Source organism: Rhopilema esculentum, chromosome 10 (assembly GCF_057945365.1).
Source record: "Rhopilema esculentum isolate cy_ngs chromosome 10, ASM5794536v1, whole genome shotgun sequence".
Taxonomy (NCBI): Eukaryota; Metazoa; Cnidaria; class Scyphozoa; order Rhizostomeae; family Rhizostomatidae; genus Rhopilema; species Rhopilema esculentum.
Genome location: NC_142824.1, coordinates 3,535,568 through 3,555,332, shown reverse-complemented (window position 1 = coordinate 3,555,332; position 19,765 = coordinate 3,535,568). Strand labels below are relative to the sequence as shown.

Here is a 19,765-nt window from a genome sequence, read left to right as displayed (position 1 = left end):
ACTTTCTGTGTAGCTCTTGGACAATAGTGGTGGCAGGAGGGATCCTTGACAAACTCCCGTTTCGAATCTTTTGTGTTCTGATTCACAACTAATATCGTTCTTCTTTCCTTCTGATTCTTCTAGATACATACGTACATACATACATTATTTATCAACTGCCCTTTGAAACTGTTGGGGTGAACCATTCTCATTAGAATTTAGTTTATATGCATTTTCACGTCCTTTTATTGTTCACACATAATAACTGTATACGCACTCCCAACGAATGAAGGAAATAAAACCACGATTTAACTTTATAATAACGAGTACATAAGCAAAAGGATCTTTCATTACAAAGAGGGTATCTAACTGATGTTCTCTTTTGGAAGATGGTTTGAAGAGCGTGATTATATTGAAATTTAACTTGGTCACTCCAAATCAACATTGAATTAAGTAGAGGGAAGAATCGGGGGAATGGCATCTAATGACGAGGTAAATAGAGGCATCAAGAACAAAGGTGGTTTTGTTTTCTAAGTGAACGTCGCAAACTTTTCTTACTTACGCAATGGCCTCATAAATAAATAAGGCTACACTATTTTGCTATGAACTTCTTGGTTAACTCTCTCCTCTTAAGGGCCATATGGATAAACGTTATTAACGTGTATAAGCCACAGGATTCAAAATTAAAACACATTTACGCAAGCAGAGGTTCAGGGGTCAGTCGTACTGTTTTAATTCGCAGAAAAGTTCCGTTTTCATGAAGACTCAAATGCTTATCAAACCATCATACTTTGTTTATTAAAAAAATAATTCCATTGACGTATATCGGTCATTGTCATCAATCTTTCCAAAATTTTTGGGCAACTCTACATCATTTGTTCTTTATGTTTCTATTGGTCGTTTCCCCATAAGTGTGATTGGCACTCCATTTCTTGGTCTGAGTGTGCCACTTACCCCAACCTCAAGTCTAGTTCCAGGAACCAATGTGATTTGGAATGTTTGAAGGAGTTTTGCTAGAATTATTTTGGCTTCAAACTGCAAAGAAAAATAAGCCAGTCAAATTATTTCATGAAGATTCTGAGGCGTAATGCTTGAAAGCAATGTGCTGCTATCTCAGTTTCAACTGTTTCTGAGTGTCACATTTGAGTCATACAAAGAGATCGCTTTGCACATTATGTTACATAACTCAGTTATGCAATGACGGTGACGAGAACTTTGTCAAATTGGACCCTTCTACATTTCAGCCACAGATCAATTAATAATGAATTAAATTGTACGAGCCTCTGCAAATAATCTTCCAATGCAGTTTCTTGGTCCTGAGCTGAATGGCATGAATGCGCTAGTAATGCTACGGTTTAGAAAAAAATATTTTAGCATGTGAACTGCAAAAACCATTTGTCAAAACGACCTTAAGAAACTCTCCCAAGGCTCACTCTCTGGTCGATAGTAAACTTCTAACTTAAGATTGCTTGCAAAAATGTATCTTTCATGAGACAAGTTGTTTTAAAACGAATCTTAAAAGGTTATCATGATTGTGACTAATGATACAGACAAATATATAGACTTACTTCGATTCACCGTTTTATTCACTATTAAAAATCATAATATATTGGAAAAAATTAAGCGGCATAAGTTATCAACAATGTATAAAACGATAATTGATATTATATTAAAACGGATATTAAAACGATAACTGAAAATTTTTTGATTACATAAGGGACAGGCAACCTGCAGCCGGCGAGCCAAATCAAGCGCGACAGTATTGTCCTTGCACCTCCATGACCTCTTGGAAAGTATTCTGTGCCACTAGCTGAATCTGCAGTTCACACAAACTTCCTATACATTGCTTTTAAAGACAATGCTCCTTCACTGGGCATAAAGAGGATGCGCCGCATCGCCTTAAGAAGCTATTAACCTAATAAGCCTGTCGAGGGGCGGATACCACAGATGTCTTTTTCACCTCTAACAAAATCGAAAATATCTTACTGCACTTTATTGCAAAATAATGAAATTCCGGTAGGCTTTAAGGCTTCCAACGTTCGCCATGATAACAAATAACAAAAAATTTGGTTGCCAAGTACAAAAAGTTGCCCGTTAAAGCCAGTGAACAAAGATTTTGCTGTTTACAAGAAAATTTCATTACTTTAAAACGACTGAAAGGTGGTAAATAGCGAATTCACTTTGCAAAGAAAGTATTTAATCGCTGGTGATATTCGGCCTAAATTGAGATGACATTCTCATGAAAAATATGCATGAAGAGTTATTTTTGCTCAGAATACGTACTGCCTACATTGGCTAGAAACATTAACGACAATCTTTTTAAGTAGACTATTTTATTCCTAGTAATAGAATCAACCAGGTATTTTTATATGATTGTATCGTATCTAACTGCAATTTTAGACTAAAAGAAAAAAATTTGATGGCTTTTAAAAATCCCTTTGGCTTTGCCCACTTCATTTTGTTTGTCTAGACATATTCATTTATACAGGTAAACTTGTTCAGCAAAGTTCTTACAATAATTAAATCTAGTGAAAAAGTTAAAAATCAAAGTCGTTGATTTCATCGTTTACGTATCTTACGTTAACGTTTTGTGGAAATGGTATCACGTACCATCTGAAGCATACAAGGCAATATACTCTTCACAGCAGACATTTATATATAAAAATCCTTAACAGGTTTTATCTCTTTTGGTTGGGTTAAAGATATTGGGCTTAGCGAAACGCAAAAGAGTCAATCTTGTTGTTACTTTATTAATGTAACTACCTTAAGACTTTCTGCTAGCTGTCTTCCGTTAAATTCCATTAACTTGTTTCTGTTTTTATGTCTTCGGCGTGCTTTCAACATTATTCAATTACTTGCAAAAGAAAATTTATTACGAAGTGAAATAAAAGAGGAAAAGCTCACCCAGGATTATCAGCAGAATCTCTTTCCCATCTGTCCGGGTCGAAAATCTCAGGCTTGGGCCAATACCTTGGATCACGATGCATTGAAAAAAGAAATATCTAATGGAAACGAAAATTGTAACCCAAATAAACTACTGAAAACAACCTGACGTTTGTATAAGTCTTTTGTATCGCAAATCGCACAGAAATTCGAAAACAAAGTTTCTTTTGTCTAGCTTTCCCCGGAGTAGTAGGACAGCGACCAAAAAGTTAAGCAGAGACTCGTATCGAGATGCAGATAGAAAGTAACGCAAGGGAAAAAATGATGCATTTGATTGGTGTCTTGCTTTTTTATTTTAAGAGTCAAAAAACAAAACATAGCAAAGGCTAGGCCGGTGTATGGAGGAATAACACAATTATAGTAATTTTTGTTTCACTTGATTATTGGGCAACGGAGTACTGGGCAAATGGCGTTTTTTTGTTCACAGTTTGCAAAATAAGCTGTATAAAAGTGAAAAAAGCCAAATAAACTAAAACTCAAAGCTTCCTCTTTTCCGTTCGATTTTGAAACTTCTATACTTTTCGACTTAAATGAATTTACAGCATCATAAGAACAATTATTTGGATGTGCAACGCTATTGAAAACCAACCTTTCACAACATAATATCGGTTCATTATCATTTTTATTCACTCTTTGGTTGTAAAATGCAATCTTTAAGAAATTGGCATTCAAACTAAAGAAATAAAAAAGTAGGAACTAGTAGAACTTACGCTAGTCATAGTTCCTTTGGGTATTTCAAAGTCACCGTATTTATCTATGCATGGGGTCACCCTATTGAAACTAGCTGCTGGTGGATAAAGTCGCAATGTTTCCTTGATGCACTAAATAACAAAGCAAGAAGATTGCATGAATAAATTGGCTTCTTCCATTTTAAATGTTTGGACCACGAGATCAGCGATATAAGAAGCATGAATGTTATTAAATGTTACCGTTGACAAATAAAAAAGGTTTACTTATGTAAACTGTTTTCTCCTCAAATATATTACAACACACTGGTAACTTGACAAGATTATAGCTTTAAATGATTGAACAGCCAGGAAACTAGCGTTGAAAGCATTTCCACGAAGGACAAACAGACTTTGCAGATTATATATGTCATCAACAAGAACGGCAAAACGGCAAGAGCTGGTATACCTGACCCATGAATTTCATCTTTCCTAAATCCTCAAAGGTCACATCCCTGTTGTCATGGAGCACAATGTCAATTTCATCCTTTAATCTAAAGTTCAGAAACAAATGAAAATATTGGCACTTTTATGAAAGATAAAGCAAAGATATTACTCGATCTGAAAAGCTTCAAGAAATCGAAAACATCATGGCAACACTGGAAACAATTTCTTAATAACAAACGTAATAGAATTCTTAAGTGATGACGTCATTAACATATATTTTTAGACTTTTTAATTTGGATCCCATAACCAAAAAAGCATTAGGAAACACCTCTAAAGAATCAGTTAGATTTTTTAGGAATTGGCTGAGATATGGCCACACGAGCACGGGCTCTTGTTCCATCAAAACTCTGTAATTTGGCCTCTGATCATAACTTTATGAACGGAGCCAAATTAGCAACAATACGTTAGCAAGCTTCAAATCTTTCATTGGGCACATCTCACCCGACTTTCGACATATTTAACTGATTTGCATATTAAGAGGTATTTCGTGGTGCTCTTTTATGCTATGTGGTTAAAATTCAAAGTTCAAAAATAGTTTTTTGTGACGTCACACTTGGGAGCTCTATGCTAGTCACGAAGTCTGCCGAAGAATAGTACCTGGCAGTGACAACTTTTCCAAGAGCTGCAATTATACAACAATTTATGAAGGATTATATAAAGTATTTAAACTAGCAGTCATAATGTTGACGCATCAAAAATATATCACGATATCTAGTTGGTTTATACTTTTAGATTATTTGGGGAAGAAAACTTTTAGCAGTTCATACCCTCTGCTTTGATCAATACCACACAACACCTTAATTTCGCGGCTATTTAAAAAAACTAAATGCAAAGAATGAATAACCACTGATAGGTAACTATAATGGTTGATAATATTTTATTGAGGTGAAGTTAGGACAGCAATTACAAATTGTTTTACCTCTTCATCACTGAAGGGTTTTCCAGCAGTGAAAACAGCAGGAACGAAAGGAGACTCGCTGTGGTATCTTGTCCTGTAAGTTAATGTTACAGGGATATAAAAGATGTATGAAACACTTTTCAGCCTTCACTAGGGAAATCAGCTGACGAGATTCATCGAAAGCCAAAGAAAGTGATTTTACTGGCAAAGAGAGACACGGTTCATGGCCTTTTATAACGGACTAACTATGGGGGCAATTGCCCCTGCAGTCCGGTGACTTTCCATTGTCTTAAACAATAGGTCATTGTCCTCTTCTTTATATAAACAAAGGTTTGCCCCCGCAGCTAAACTCCCTTAGAAAAAGCTGTGACATGGTTCGCTGGAAGTTTTGTAAAAGTTTACATCTTTGCATTTCAAATTCATTGGCAGTAAGTTTCAAAAATTACACACCCAGAATAATAATTGGAAGAAAAAGTGCTAGTGTGTGGATTTGATGCTAGATTTTGGATGTGCTTGATACAGACATTGGTATAAATGAATCTAAGAAATAACCTTCAACACCTCTAACAAAAAGGAAGTTAATAAAGAATGAATATATGCGAATAGAGAAGCCGATGAAGGATTCTTGGAAATTCTGGAGCACAAATAAAAGCAAACCATTCAGAACAAAATAGTTTTACCAGCAATAATAAAGGTAACGAATTCGTCAATGAGGTCCTCATCAGTGATGTTTGGATCACTAGCTGCAACATACAAGAACAACAATCGAAAAATTAGTAACATATTGAATTGCGCAACTTTATGTTATATCTTATTTCGTATACATTAAAAAATGCTCCAAACATAAGTAAAATTTCTGCGAAGACTTAGCATAACAAAAACCCCACAACTGCTACCGCAAATGGTAGTCTTTAGTTACTGGAAGTGGTTGAAATTAGGGGGATTATGTGGGTAACTCCCCTTTAAACCAATATGACTAGAAAACCATACCCCAAAAATAAGAAACAAGTATGCACCAGTGGCCAAAAGACACGGAAAATTCACTTCACTTGGTCTAACACTTAGAAAGTTACAAAGCTGAATTTACCTGTCTGTTTTACAAAACGGTCACAAATGTTTACCAATCTATTTCACATTGCCAAATTTCATATGAATAAAGTTGGGTTAATTGGAATCTATGTTAATTATAACTATGGTAATATGACTAATGCATTAAAAGACTAAGTTTTAAGTTACAATATATTATACGAAGTGCTTGATTTCTATCCACTGACAAAGTCAAACAACAGCATTCGAAAGCTCAACTGAATAGGCCTGTCAAATTGTAATTAGCAAATCGATACCTGCTTTTTCGACAACCAATGACATGATGTCATTAGGAAGCTTCTCTCCTTTTGACAACATGTCTTTTCTTTCTGCGACACATTTAGAACCATACTGACGAACAACTCTTGTCCCTTCATCAAATTCTTTTTGTCTGCCATATGTCCTAAAATCAATCTAAGAGCATTCCTATTGAGATATCAACGTAAACATGTCCGTGGAGATGCAAAGATAGAAGGCAGTAATGAATCAATCTCCAATGCAGATTAAAACGTTATTTAAAGAAGCAGTAAATATTTTTATGGAGTTGCCTTGAAACTGCATTTATAAATTTTACTAGAATTGATTGTAACACCAAGATCTGTTATCAGTTTGCTACTTGGTCGCTTGTCACTGGGGAGTGTTTTGACGTATGAAACTTAATAAAGCCGATACTTGCTACCCTACAAAAATCTAAGAAACAGCAAATGCATTTGATCTTTAAGCAGATTAAATCTCACCTTATAAAAGGGATTCATAAGTTTAAACTGGAAACCTGCAAATACCATATCAGCAGCTTTGAAGAGGGCAGAGTTGTCGTCTAGCAGTGTATTTAGATTTAGATCAAACGCGGCCTAACGATAAACAGATTCAGCATTCAAGAGCCCTAAAGTTTACAAAAATATTATCTAAAACATGCATCCAATACAAACTCTTTGCAACATTGCTTTAAAACAAGCTTTTTCAACATTACCAAAATTTGGTGACTAATTAGGCCGATCTAAATATTATTGTTATCTGTAGATAATGACAAGAGACACCTCGATAGAGTGGATAAGGAGGTTTCTGGGACAAATGAAGAAGCAGAGCATCGCAGCATGATAGGGAAGATTATCAAAAGATGAAGTTAACATTTATCGGTATCGGTATAAGCAAATGGGCAAGTGTGCAAATCCAAAAAGTGTTGTAAAGTAGTGGAAATCAATCGAAGGTTGTAAAGTAGTAAAAATCTATGATTATCATAAATGTCCCTATTAAAGAAGGACACCTGAGAATAGAACACATAAATGACAATTAATTGGTTTGTTCCTTATGATGCTAGCTTTTTATATTAACTTCGATAAGGTGATATTTAAGTTTAGATGATTTAAAGGTTCACCTTGATTTTTGGGAACAGTAAGAAAAGACAAAGAGCTCGACGTTTTTAGAAGCAGAATATTAATGAAACCAAACTTAGAGAGTTATCAGAAAAAGCCACATCTTTTAAGTAAATGTAGATGCTCAAGAAACACGCTAAAGTGATACCTTTGCAATGACGTCAAGAGTCACTCGATGGAATTCTTGCGACATATCTACAACGCAATTGCCGTCAGCTAGATTCTGCAATTTCTTTACGAAAACGTCTGCACTGTTGTTGAATTTAGGAATGAGAGACTTCAGGTACCTGATGAAATTTTTTAGCTTAATATAATATTATAAATTTATAAGGCAATCAATTCTTATATCTTCGATACAGCTCCTCAATAATATATCGTTAAACGCTTTGTATAAGTTCTAAAAATTCTAGATTATGCGTTAAAATATTTGTAAAAACTTCACTATAAACGTGTAAACCACTTTTCAACATTTTAAGATTCAAGATCTCAAAATTGCTCAAGAGTTTCTTAATTCTTTTAATGGAAACTTGAAGTTTTCGAGCATCAAAAAGTAGAAAATATCTCAAATCCCGAACAAAGATAGTTGCAACTTTTTAAGATAAGTTTATGTTCCCTTTTCTCTTTGAAAAACAACTCCCCCCACTCCGCCAATTGAATGCTGAATGCATATTTATGAAGCACAAGTGATAGAACTATTAACTCAACATTGACTAGGGGAAAGGGAGGGATTCGAATTTACAGAGGCAACGTAAAGTAATTGTGTTTGTGTCTGTCTGGTGACAGTCCAATGTTCCAGACTCAAACAACGTCTATCAGTGAAGAAGTACAAATTATCTAGAATACTCACAATCGATGGAAAGCTGGGTTTATTATTTGCCTCTTCTCTTTCCACTTTTCTTTGTTAAGTTCAGTTACCAGTCCATTTCCAAGTGATCTAAATCAAATTCAATTAATTTTTACTATAAAACAAGAGGAGCAGCTTGCGAATGGAAGGAGTGGCAGTGGCTTATCCTATTCAGTGAAAAGTATCCAAATCACTTTTATTTATAGAATCTTAAAGGAAAATGATACCTATTCCCTCTTGTATTTCTGCCCTCTCTAATATTTCCGCCTCTCCAAAAATAATCCCACTTTTTTTTCTAAACTTTGAAAAATTAATCCCACCTCTCAGATAGTCCCGCATGCGGATTTGACGAGAGACGAGGAAGATGTTGATGTCAATCTTCACGATGAAGTTATCGTAGAAAAAGTAGAACACGACACGATAATACGTGTAAATGTTCAGTTGATCGGTTTTTGGTTCAGTTTTCATATTCAGTTGATATTTAGGTTTTTTAGATACACTTTGCTATAATGATTTTGAAGTTGAAATCTTTGAAATTTTGAAAAGTAGACTACTTCCTTTGTTTATTTTTGCATTGAAAATTTAAGTCTTCTTTTTGAATGCACGCTAGAAAATTCTGCCTCTCAAATAATCCCGCATTACAATTAGGAGATTAATAAAAAAAATCCACAGGGGGAATACAAGGAGAATACCGTATAATTCTTTCTGAAAAACTTTTGAAAACAAATCTTCTTGGAAAAAATGTTCCTTCACAAATAATAACAAAGAGCTGCAAAACACCACAGAGACTCCACACTCCAAAACTCTTTAGCACACCCCTGCAATTTAACATAACAATGAAAAAGAAGTTACCTTATTTTGAACATATGCTGAAGCAAAGTGTATGTCCTCTTGCATTTCGGGTAATCTTTGTTTACCAGAAGGTCCTAAAATAAATTGAAACATCATTGAACAATAACCTGAAATGGCTAACTTTTACAGTTGTTCAACAAACTTGTAGCAGACAAAGGGCTGCTGAGATGTTTTGGGGGCCCTGGGACAAAACTGAAAGATGAGGCCCCCCAAAAATGGAGTGAGCAGAAAAATTATTCTACCATTCCCTTCAGATTAGCTAAACAAACATTTCAGAACAATTATTGTAGTCATTTCTTGTAATCGTTTACAACTTTTTAATATCTTTACGCATACTTTTGCTAGGTTTGATGAATTCCATTCTTGAAATGTAAGGTGGCAAAGAGGATGTGATCAAGGAAATACCACAACTTTTTTATGCAATAATGTGAATTTCATTGAAAAGATTTTTGATATACCGACACAAATTAGAAGCACATGGAAAATAAAGACAGAGCTTCTAGACTGGTAATATGAAATCTGTTGGTATGCTGGTAATCGCACACCTTGAAAAGTTTAGGCGTGTGATGGCATGCAATGGCATGTGAGTGTGTGCAAACCATAAAATAGAGACTTTAACAATTTATATCAAGACCTTTTAAAGGTCATATATGTATTCGAAGGTGTCTATCACTGTTTGAAAAAACGTATGCAATTTTTACAAAACCAAGTAGTTTCTACGGAATTTTAGAAGAAGTTTCTTAAAAACAAAACAATTTAACAAAAAGGATAGAAGTTTTTTGGGCCATGTTGCCATTACTCCTTATCCGTATGAGGGCATATTGGAAGAATCCATTTTAGATTTTCAGTTCCATTAATACGCTTAAACTGAGTCATTTGATACCAAACCATACAAAAGTCATACAAAAATGCTGTTCAAAGTGGAGTACTTTAGAGAAAATACACAAAAAATTAAAAGAAAAAAAAGAGGAAAGAATAGCATGTAAGTCAATACATGGAACTGTGCATGCCATAGAAAGGACGCCTCAGGAGGTTGTGTCGGGAGGTGTTCGCATGCAATCGCACGCCTAATATTACCAGGACTTAAACCTTCTAAAATTGTATTTAGAATTTCATTTCATTGTCACTAAACCAAGAAGCTTTTTGTGCAAGACTCATGAGAAATTCTCAACAATAAAAAGATTTTGCAATATTCTTACCTTGATTATGACTGGATCATTACAAAGAACCACAGGTTCCATTGCCAACCAAACACATATAACTGGACCAAATTCATTAAACCTAACAATGAAAAAAACTTCTCTAGCAATATGTCATTATAAATAATGTCATTATCAATTTTATAAGAGAAATAATATCAATAAAAATGATTCAAGATTTTGATGATTGTAGATAGTTCATAAATTAAAAGGTTGTAATACATACCAATGACAAACTAAATCTAGAAATGGTCCATCAATCCCTCTTCTATATATTGCCGGAATATTTCCCAAAATAAAGCTAAAATCAAAATGTGATAAAAATACGTTACCAGATGCGTTAAAAATAAATATTGTCCAGTGGGTAAAAAGAGCAAAAACATTGTCTACAAAAAGAGCTTTTTAAGGGAACCCTAGGTCTACTTATGTAACGATAGGGTTCTTCTTATGACGGTGAAGTATCAGTTCGTTGGCTGAGCGATGGGCTAGGCCAACGGGCCTAGCCCCAAGTAGATAGCACACAAGAGATACTCGTTCTTTGATGTTATGTTTATCGTTAAAACAGTAAGACTAACTCTAAAGTGAGCAACGCACACACATAACATGAACGGAAGGTAATTAAGAGAACAATACGAACGTCACAATACATGTTGACAGACAAACACATTGCCATTAGAAAGACGTTAACTGACACAACAGGACTCAACAGCACATGTGACTATAACATGCAACTGAGATATTACGAAACATATCACACACTAAAGCCAACCGTTACATCATCCCCTCTCTACAAAAAGTAAATACGTTAAAATGAACATCCCTAGAAACAAACGACTAAAAATAAAAAGGTCCAAAGAGTCATTAAGGCCCGGAGGCATAAACCGGCAAGCAAAGGTAGTGCCTACAACATCGCTTGGTGTTCCCAGCTTCAAAACAGCATCTTTGAAAATAAATGTCAAATCGGGAGGATCCTCCGTCCTGCTGCTGCAACCCTTCATGGCCAGCACCCACTTCCTATTTTACAAAAATAATGGCGTCGTCTGATTTCTCTTGAATGTCATTGTTGCGTATTCTTTTCTTCGATAAGTGATGTCAGCAACAGTGGTCTTGAGCCCAACGGTAATTAGTAATTAGCCAAATTGAAAAAATCGTCAGTTTGAAGCAAAAGACAGACCTCTCTCTTCACCACCGCGAGTGAAACAACTTATTACTCTGCTTCCGACGTCCATCCCTCTCTTCACCACCATCCCTCTCTGTCACCAAATGTAACGATAGGGTTCTTCTTATGACGGTGAAGTATCAGTTCGTTGGCTGAGCGATGGGCTAGGCCAACGGGCCTAGCCCCAAGTAGATAGCACACAAGAGATACTCGTTCTTTGATGTTATGTTTATCGTTAAAACAGTAAGACTAACTCTAAAGTGAGCAACGCACACACATAACATGAACGGAAGGTAATTAAGAGAACAATACGAACGTCACAATACATGTTGACAGACAAACACATTGCCATTAGAAAGACGTTAACTGACACAACAGGACTCAACAGCACATGTGACTATAACATGCAACTGAGATATTACGAAACATATCACACACTAAAGCCAACCGTTAAACAGGAAAAGCTTTGGTAAGTGCGATGCAGCTGAAAGTCAACCTGTTAATAAGTTGAGGACAATAAATCAATGGAACAGGATATCCCAAAAGCAAACCAGGAAAATTAGAGTAAATATGAACCAAATGTGTGTGACTTCACATGAGTATAGGCCATTATTGGCTGATAAATTTATTGATTGCCTTTTAATTTATATTTGTTGATTTGTTGCTATAGAGTTAAGTACCAACATTAAAGGCTTTTTCCAATGGTAGCATTAGAGACCTGGTGGGCAAAGGACAGTGGATAGTGGGCAGGGGACAGTGGATAGAGGGCAAGTGCCACTTTGGTGTTGTCATATCATCCTACGCCAGAGATCTGTGGATTTCAGTTCAGTTTCATTGACAAGTACACTATACACCCAGACTGCAGAGTATGGCAACTGCACACCCAATATATTTTTTCTGAAATGTCCCTGCACATTTGACAAAGGGTGGGGCACATTGAAATCTGGGCGTTCTGTTGGTGCGTCCTATTGCTTAGGGCAAATGGAGAATTTAAGTCCCTTCTGGATCGAAATAATCTCACATTCGTTTGATAACAAAATAATTTTCAATCATGTGATAGTTGTGTGTACTATTGTACACAATTGAAGTGCACACTTAATCAAAGTTCGCACTCGCTTACTTTAAATTTTGTTCTCAGTCCTGTCAACTCTCCTGGTTTTGCTGGGAGACTCTAGGTTTTGTTTGCTTTTTTCCGGTCTCCTGATTTTTTATGATTTTCTCCCTGCTTTTTCTTGTCATGTCAATCATTTTCTTATAACAAAAATGATTGAAATTACTTCTTCATGACAAAGTTCTTTGTTAGTGTTTCAGATTAACGAAAATGTTAAAAACTGTTAGAAAGACGCTATCCATGATAATTGTTGTCATTAACTGTTTGTCCAACATGACTTTTTCAACAGGTATGGTTCTTGCACACCCAAGATCTTGTTGGAAACTGCCGTACTCTGCAGTCTGCCTTTACTCTACATTACAATACAAATAGAACATTATTTAATTAAAAAGGCAAACTACCATACAACTAATTTGGAACATTACAAAAAATAACAAAAACAATAAAAACATTTTACACAAAAAGACAATACCAGCACCCAACTTCACTAAATAAAATAAATTTGTTTTTTTTGAAGATTTTTTTTCAAAAGAGGTCGAAAAATAGAAATTTTCATCTGATGAGCAAACATAATTAGCCTAGTGCTTTCTCAGAAAAACAGGTTGCCTTTTTTACAAACCCACCCAAATAGGACACACCCAAGCAGGATAATCTTTGTTTGAGCTCCAATTTGGTCAGATGACACTCCTGTGTAGTGTAGCATGTTCCCCTTTGGCAGGAGCGGATTTAGGAGGAGTGTAGGGGGTCTGACCCCCGCCCCCCAATAGTCCTGTGTCCTTCGGTAAATTTTGCTTCCATTCGGTAAGAGTCATTTGTTGGTAGTCAGTAGCAATCAAACAACGCCAAGATTTCACTTCTTATCTTCTTTATCTTTAAGTTGAATACCGAATTTTGAAAATGGGCGTTTCCATAATTTTCTAGTGACCTGTAGGGTGTGGCACAAAAGACCAATTATAATCAAACACCCCCTCCTCGTCACTCCAATCCGTCCCTGCCCTTTGGTGACGTTCGATCAACAGCAACATTTCCCAGGCACAGGCACTAGCAAAAGCTTACCTGTCCCTTTCGGGTCCTGGAATGTGTGAGTATCTATGGTGCAGGTACACTATCCATAATGCCAATGCAGTAAAACAGGAAACAGCAATTCCTAGTAACACCAAAACTACCACAAGAAGCATTTCTCTTGGACACACAAGGAAAATTACCCAAATTCAAAATCAGTGAAACAAACTTTGACCTCTCGCACCATTATTCAAAACCAATGAGGTTTATGTTCTATTTAAATTTTGTGCCTGTCAAATTATATTCAATTCCGTTCACTTCAAAACAAAATATAGACGAATACGAGGCCAGAATGCGGCAAAATCCAAAAACCTTTACTTTTTCAGTTACCGTAAATCCTCGAATTACTTCCCCCCTCCTCGAAAAAGCTCCCCCCGCCCGAATAAGCCCCCACTCTAGAACAACAACTTTTCAATAAGCGCCTCCTCGAATAAGGCCCCACTGCTACCGTAAATCATCGAATTGGCCCTCCTCGATATGTTTTGCCATCTGAGGTTGCCTTTGGCGTTATATTGAATTACCACAAAAATTCATACTTTTGGTAATAATTAGTTCAATACAAAAATTCCTACAAAAATAAACAAAGTCTTATATTAATGTCTTCTTAATGTCTACCATAATTTTATAAGCCCCCCTTTTAAAAGCCCCCTCGAATAACCCCCATAAAAAAATATTGAAAACAAATAAGCCTCCAGGGTGCTAATTCGGGGATCTGCGATCGAGCACTCGTATTTTGAGTGCCAGCACTCGATTTTACGCCAGCTTATCGTTAAGTAATTACCGCTTAAGATTGTCTAATATGTTGTTTTTGAGAAACCAGTAAAGGTTTTCTAAATTCTTCTTAGAGCCTTGAGATAGTAAAAAATGTGGAAATTGATGATCAGAAACTCTTGATTTAGTGGTGAATCAAAAACTTGCATTCTACTTATACATCACAGTAGAGTGTCGTATTTCCTATGAAAGACAACAAAAGATAGTTAAAAAGTATTGTTAAGAACTCAGATGGATTGAATCAATGGGTAAAATTTTCAAAATTGTTTTGTTTAACACGAGAAAGAAATTTCTATCCTTGAGAATGAGAGCGATATTGACACAGACATTGCGAGACTCTCGGTAAAAAATGGGGGCTTGGAAGGTTGAAGATCAAACGAAGGTGTTCCCAAGCTGAAAGTTTTCTGAGTCAAAAGCTGATAACTGTCATGTCTTAAGTTTTTTCGCACAAGTCTTAAGCAATTTTAGTGACTTTCAAGGTTTTTTCTCCATTTGCGGTGTCCATTTTTAGTATTCCTTTTAAGAACAATATGGAATATTTCAAACGTTCTATATTCAAATGAAAAAGAGCATGCTGGCTAACCAGTAAGTTTAATCTGTATATTCTTTTAAAGTATTGAAAATTGAAACTGAAGAGATGTTTGTGTCCTTCATTATAATTCTGAAAAAATTGTTCTAAATAGACTGAAGTTGTGACTGGTGGCTCCTTCAGTGAATCTTTGTAAATTGTACTGTTTAGTTTTTGTTTAGTTGAGACATAACTTGGCAAGATAATTACAAAACAACATTGAAGATACTATACAAGGAACAATACAAGAAAAAATACAGCGAAAAAGTTCTAAAAATATCATATTGATTTATATCACATTTAAATAACAAGGAATTACCAGCCTGTCCTTGCATTTATATATTAATTCCTACATAACAAACATTTATATTATCTTATACCTTGTTGTTCATTTTAATGAATGATAAATAAATCAAATCCATTTCCCCTGCCCCCTTTGTCCGAGGCCCTGGATTGAGGAATATTTATCTCAGGAATATCCATTTCAGCTGGTTAATGACTATTTATGTCTCAATAGACTTTGGAATAGTTAACAGAAAAGTTTTTGATACATAAAACCTGGCTTTGCTCATTTTGTCTTGGCAATAAGTTCCACCAAAGCTTCTAATGAAAACTAAATAAGCTTGTTCCTTGTCTTCCATCTTCCATCTTCCATCCTTGTCTTCATATAAGATGTGCCCTTAAAATATTTTCATCATCAGCATAAGCAACCAACATATCTATGGAGACATTGACTTCATTCCAGCCTTGCAGATTGCAAAGCCAATCTAGTATTCTGCAGAAATACCTTTTTCTTCATTGCCTAATTAACTTGGGCTTGAAGTGTACATGAAGAGCATTGGACTACATTGTACCCTTCTTTCAGCTGTTCCTCTGTTATGGCATACTCCCCTCCACAACGACAGTCAATGGCATATGTTTCAGAAACTAAAGACGAGATTGTAAAAATTCACTATAAAGGTAATACAAGCCACATGTTGATTTTTGGCTGTGAACAACAAACAATTTATGAAAATCAGCCTATGTTAAAATGCAGAAATGAATAAGTAAGTGTTAGCATCATCTTTAATGCAAAATAATTAATGATCCTTAACAGCTTTCAATATTTCCAACATTACATTATTCCATGTTGTTAATTAGCTAAGTTGGCTTTACTCTGCTCTTTGCCATTATCTAAAGAAGCTAGTTTTAAATAAGTCTAAGGAAAAAATAATTATGGTATGTCTAAAAACAACATGCAAAGGTCATAAAACAATTAAATAAATAACAAACCTTCAAGAAATGACATATCATCCAGGTTAACTTCTAGATCAAATGGAGCATATTGGCCAATCTCTTTTTCTGCAAGAAAAATTAGAACTTTAAAAAAACTTTAAAGCGCTTTAAAGAATCTTTTGAAAGCTAAGTATTTCTTCTATTTAAAAAGTAATTAGAGTATATTGACAAGGAATGACTATATAAAATTGAAATAAAATAAAATTGAATTGAACTATCAAGAAAACCAAAGTTTCTAATCATTGTCAAAAACATAATTACATTAAATAAAAGTGAAGCATTCTTAAAGATTGACTTAACCCTTACATCTACAGAGAAACTGATGCTCATTATGGGTCTAACTGCTCATAATGCAAGGGGCTGAACCTGGAACGTTTTTATAAGGATATTTTTTCAAAATGGCTTTCATAGCATGTCAATGTTCTGAGCAAGCTTTTATTCCAGCTAAAAAGCATCCTGTTGGGTTGGGAGTAGTTCTCAGTATCAGACTTTTGTATTTGGTAGAAAATTATCATGAATTTTTCAAATCATGAAACTTACCTCTGCCTTTATAAAACTTTCTCTGAACCAGATTTTTACATCTATAACTGAAAAATGAATGATCTACCTTTTTGCAATGCATCATATTCTTGTCTTTTCTTGGGGTCTGACAAAATTTTCCAAGCTTCTTCAACTTCTAAAAACTTGACTGTGTTGATGCTTTTGTCATTTTGAGCTTGTTTATCTGGGTGGATCTGACAAGAAAGTATATTACAAGCCATTTAAAGTTTGAGAGTATGATATGAAGAAATCATGTAACCTTAAATAAGAAACTTCAGGCCTGGCCGTAAGACTTTCTACAGGAGAGCAGTAAACAACTCTCCTAGTAGTATTCAGGTGAGCTATAAGAATAGAAACAAAGGAAAAATTGATTTCAAGGAGAGCAAGTTTGCTTTTTAGAACAATTTAGGAGAGCAATCTGTAGCTCCCCTCCAGCGTTTGAGGAGAGCCTGGAGGGGAGCAAGAGCTATGGCTCTCCTCAAACAGCCAGGCCTGAAGAAACATGTACTAAAATGTAGATAGGAACAAGACTGCTAAATCCAAAAACCATTTTTTTAAAGCTTGAAAAAGCCACACTATAGATCTTATCAAATTTGACTGATTTACGCAAAACAATAGATATGTACCTTTAAAAGCAACTTTCTGTATTGAGTCTTCATTTCATCAAGCGAAGCATTTTCATCAACACCTAGCACATCATAATAATTCATCTCTACATCACACATCTTGTTTCTTCAATAGACTTTGACCATTACTTCAAAAGAAAAAGGAAATGAAAACAGGTTGTACAGGTTGATAAAAAACTTTCTAATCACTAATGTTCAAGTTTTTCAAAGAAAGAAGGGCATGGATTTCATTTTCAAGCAAATAAAGCTGAGTTACTTTGTGCAACTGGCACAATTTCAGTAAAAGTCAGGACTTGTGCTGACTCACAAGAATGCAAATTTTCAGGATGACAATGAACTTATACTCTATGACCTTAGATATCTAGGAGTATTTCTATGATCATATTTAAAAGATATCTATAATTTTATACTATTTAAGAGATATAAGAGATTAGAAAGATTTTACTCTTTGGTCTGGTATAACTAAAACTCAAACTTTTCATTATGACCGCATCTATGGAATCATATCATGGACACTACAGTTCTTGTTCATGGAGATTGTTTGACTCTTGGGTTGTATTTTATAAATGTACATTGGTGACAGGAAGCTGAGCTGGAGAATGGAAACCAATAAGGTCTTTCTCATGACTGTCTTTCACCAGCAACAAAGAGACCAATGAAAGAGACCAGTGGCAACATATCTTTGACGAATAAAAATAAAACTAATTTGAAATTGTTACATTTTCTAGTCTGATTTTGAAATTTTGCAGAGTGATCTCTTTTCTCTGCAACTGCAAGTTATTTGCTTAGAAAAGAAATGTAGTTTTGAAATAAAATCCTGCTAGATTTCATATCTTAAAAATCTTTGCAACAACTTTGTCTTTGGTTCGTTGAACTTTCACATTTTGTCAGCTTTTGATTATTTTTTCATCTCTACATTTATTTTGAGATTCTATCAACAATATCCTGGTTATATGTGGAGTTAAGATGCTCAAAATTTTCATGGGAGGCAAGCCTCAATATCCCCAATGTTACCAAAGACCATCAAAATAGGCCTCAGTTTTTCTTACACTATGAGCCCCCAAGTCATCAAGAAGACAAAAGTGGTTTTTATCACAAAAATTATCCCCATTAATAAAAAGCAATTTTAGCATTGCCTTCGCCTACTTCACCCTATAAAATCTGTTTTTTGTGGACTGACTTTCCTTTGGCAATAAAGTTGTCAGTCAGCAAATTCCTACATGCAAAGAAGAAATGTCATGTACTTTTAAAATAATTTATAGCTAATGGTTTATTTTCAGAAGCTTTCGAACTTTTAGGTAGTAGTTTTTCAACAAAAGCTAGAAATAAAGTTGTTTGCGTTTATCGCCGACGCCACTTGAAGTTTTCCCCACCATAAGATGCTCAAAATTTTGTCAATCGCCGCACATAATTGCAGCCTTAGCGTCATAATTCAGGCCAATAATTCCACCACAAAGTATTTCAAAAGTTTGGCAATGACCTTATATTGAGTTCTTGATTCGGAAGCAAATTGAACAGTTACCATAAGATAAGTTCTTACAATTTTAAGTTCTACATCTACATCGATACTGAGCAGGACCGAGTATGGGTATAATGCTCAGAGTGCAAGAAATAATGAAATAAAAAGTTCTACAAAGAGATAAATGCTTTCATAGATCAGCATAGTTAAATTATAGTTAAATCAAAATACGTACCTGATACCAAAGAATGCGATTAATGGGAATAAGGTACATTTTCCGACAAAGCAAGAGGGCAGCCATAGGCCATGTTGGGTTATGCTGATACTGCAGTTTATTTGTTATTCAATACGAGGCCATGTAGCGAACCAAAATGGTCTTTGGTGCCAGCCTCAAAAGATCTTTAGCTTTGTTGCCTACTAAAATATGATATTTTAAATATTAGATACTAACTTGTTTTACTATTTATCCCCACCTCTAACACGGGACGATCACGAGTACGACAGTAGTTTCTGCTCTGAAAATGGGCCGGTTTCCTGACCGGTAGAAAAATATTGAGAAATACACAGTGTTCTTTTAAAAATTCACTAAATTCTCTTCTACACATTTTAAAGTAAATACCCCATTACTTTTTTGGGGTTTGACACCCCACATTGATTTAATCTTGAACAACGAAAGACAATGTGTCTTTTCTCATTTCTGAAAGTAGAGTTGTTCCAGATTTAATGAGATATATGTTTTGAGCACCGTCAAATCATGGTCAAAGCATTTGACAAGTTCCCGTGTGGTCTAGTGGTTAGGATTCGGCGCTCTCACCGCCGCGGCCGGGGTTCGATTCCCCGCACGGGAG

General features: G+C 35.2%; 2 protein-coding genes and 1 non-coding gene across 6 annotated transcripts; 1 reads left to right on the top strand and 2 right to left on the bottom strand.

Annotated features, from left to right (window-relative positions):
• Window positions 1-137: 137 nt before the first annotated feature.
• Window positions 138-13,931, bottom strand: LOC135688545 (cholesterol 24-hydroxylase). Of its 4 annotated transcripts, none has more exons than XM_089110879.1 (15): window positions 11,252-11,973; window positions 10,573-10,647; window positions 10,347-10,428; window positions 9,148-9,221; window positions 8,299-8,385; window positions 7,600-7,738; window positions 6,816-6,929; window positions 6,336-6,492; window positions 5,673-5,735; window positions 5,014-5,086; window positions 4,057-4,141; window positions 3,633-3,743; window positions 2,884-2,981; window positions 1,261-1,327; window positions 143-1,014 (listed from the first exon to the last, which is right to left on the bottom strand). In XM_089110879.1, the coding sequence occupies exons 1-15, from the start codon at window positions 11,254-11,256 to the stop codon at window positions 862-864; spliced, it is 1,383 nt and encodes a 460-aa protein (XP_088967005.1). In that variant the 5' UTR covers window positions 11,257-11,973; the 3' UTR covers window positions 143-861. The 4 variants fall into 4 exon arrangements, with proteins under 4 accessions (XP_088967004.1, XP_088967005.1, XP_065061530.2 ...); XM_065205458.2 differs by lacking the exon at window positions 11,252-11,973 and adding an exon at window positions 13,673-13,931 and having other exon boundaries at window positions 145-1,014; XM_089110880.1 differs by having other exon boundaries at window positions 147-1,014; window positions 11,521-11,973.
• Window positions 13,932-15,281: 1,350 nt separating this feature from the next.
• Window positions 15,282-19,267, bottom strand: LOC135683855 (DPH4 homolog). Its single transcript, XM_065199237.2, has 5 exons — window positions 19,153-19,267; window positions 17,459-17,586; window positions 16,900-17,026; window positions 16,290-16,358; window positions 15,282-15,944 (listed from the first exon to the last, which is right to left on the bottom strand). Exons 2-5 carry the CDS (start codon window positions 17,555-17,557, stop codon window positions 15,820-15,822), a joined length of 420 nt encoding a protein of 139 aa, XP_065055309.2. The 5' UTR covers window positions 17,558-17,586; window positions 19,153-19,267; the 3' UTR covers window positions 15,282-15,819.
• Window positions 19,268-19,693: 426 nt separating this feature from the next.
• Window positions 19,694-19,765, top strand: Trnae-cuc (transfer RNA glutamic acid (anticodon CUC)). The gene has a single exon. It is a non-coding gene; the product is annotated as a tRNA-Glu (tRNA).

What these genes read in the sequence shown, in the direction of transcription:
- LOC135683855 (XM_065199237.2), bottom strand. Translation starts at nt 17,557, where the DNA reads ATGTGTGATGTAGAGATGAATTATTATGATGTGCTAGGTGTTGATGAA. An exon ending in ACAGAAAGTTGCTTTTAAAG is followed by an intron (nt 17,027 to 17,458) that starts GTACATATCTAT and finishes CTTTCTTGTCAG; the next exon opens with ATCCACCCAGATAAACAAGC. An exon ending in ATATGATGCATTGCAAAAAG is followed by an intron (nt 16,359 to 16,899) that starts GTAGATCATTCA and finishes TTTTTCTTGCAG; the next exon opens with AAAAAGAGATTGGCCAATAT.
- LOC135688545 (XM_065205458.2), bottom strand. Translation starts at nt 13,794, where the DNA reads ATGCTTCTTGTGGTAGTTTTGGTGTTACTAGGAATTGCTGTTTCCTGT. An exon ending in ATTGGTTGTCGAAAAAGCAG is followed by an intron (nt 5,736 to 6,335) that starts GTATCGATTTGC and finishes TGTATGTTGCAG; the next exon opens with CTAGTGATCCAAACATCACT. An exon ending in CCAAAGGAACTATGACTAGC is followed by an intron (nt 2,982 to 3,632) that starts GTAAGTTCTACT and finishes CGTTTCCATTAG; the next exon opens with ATATTTCTTTTTTCAATGCA.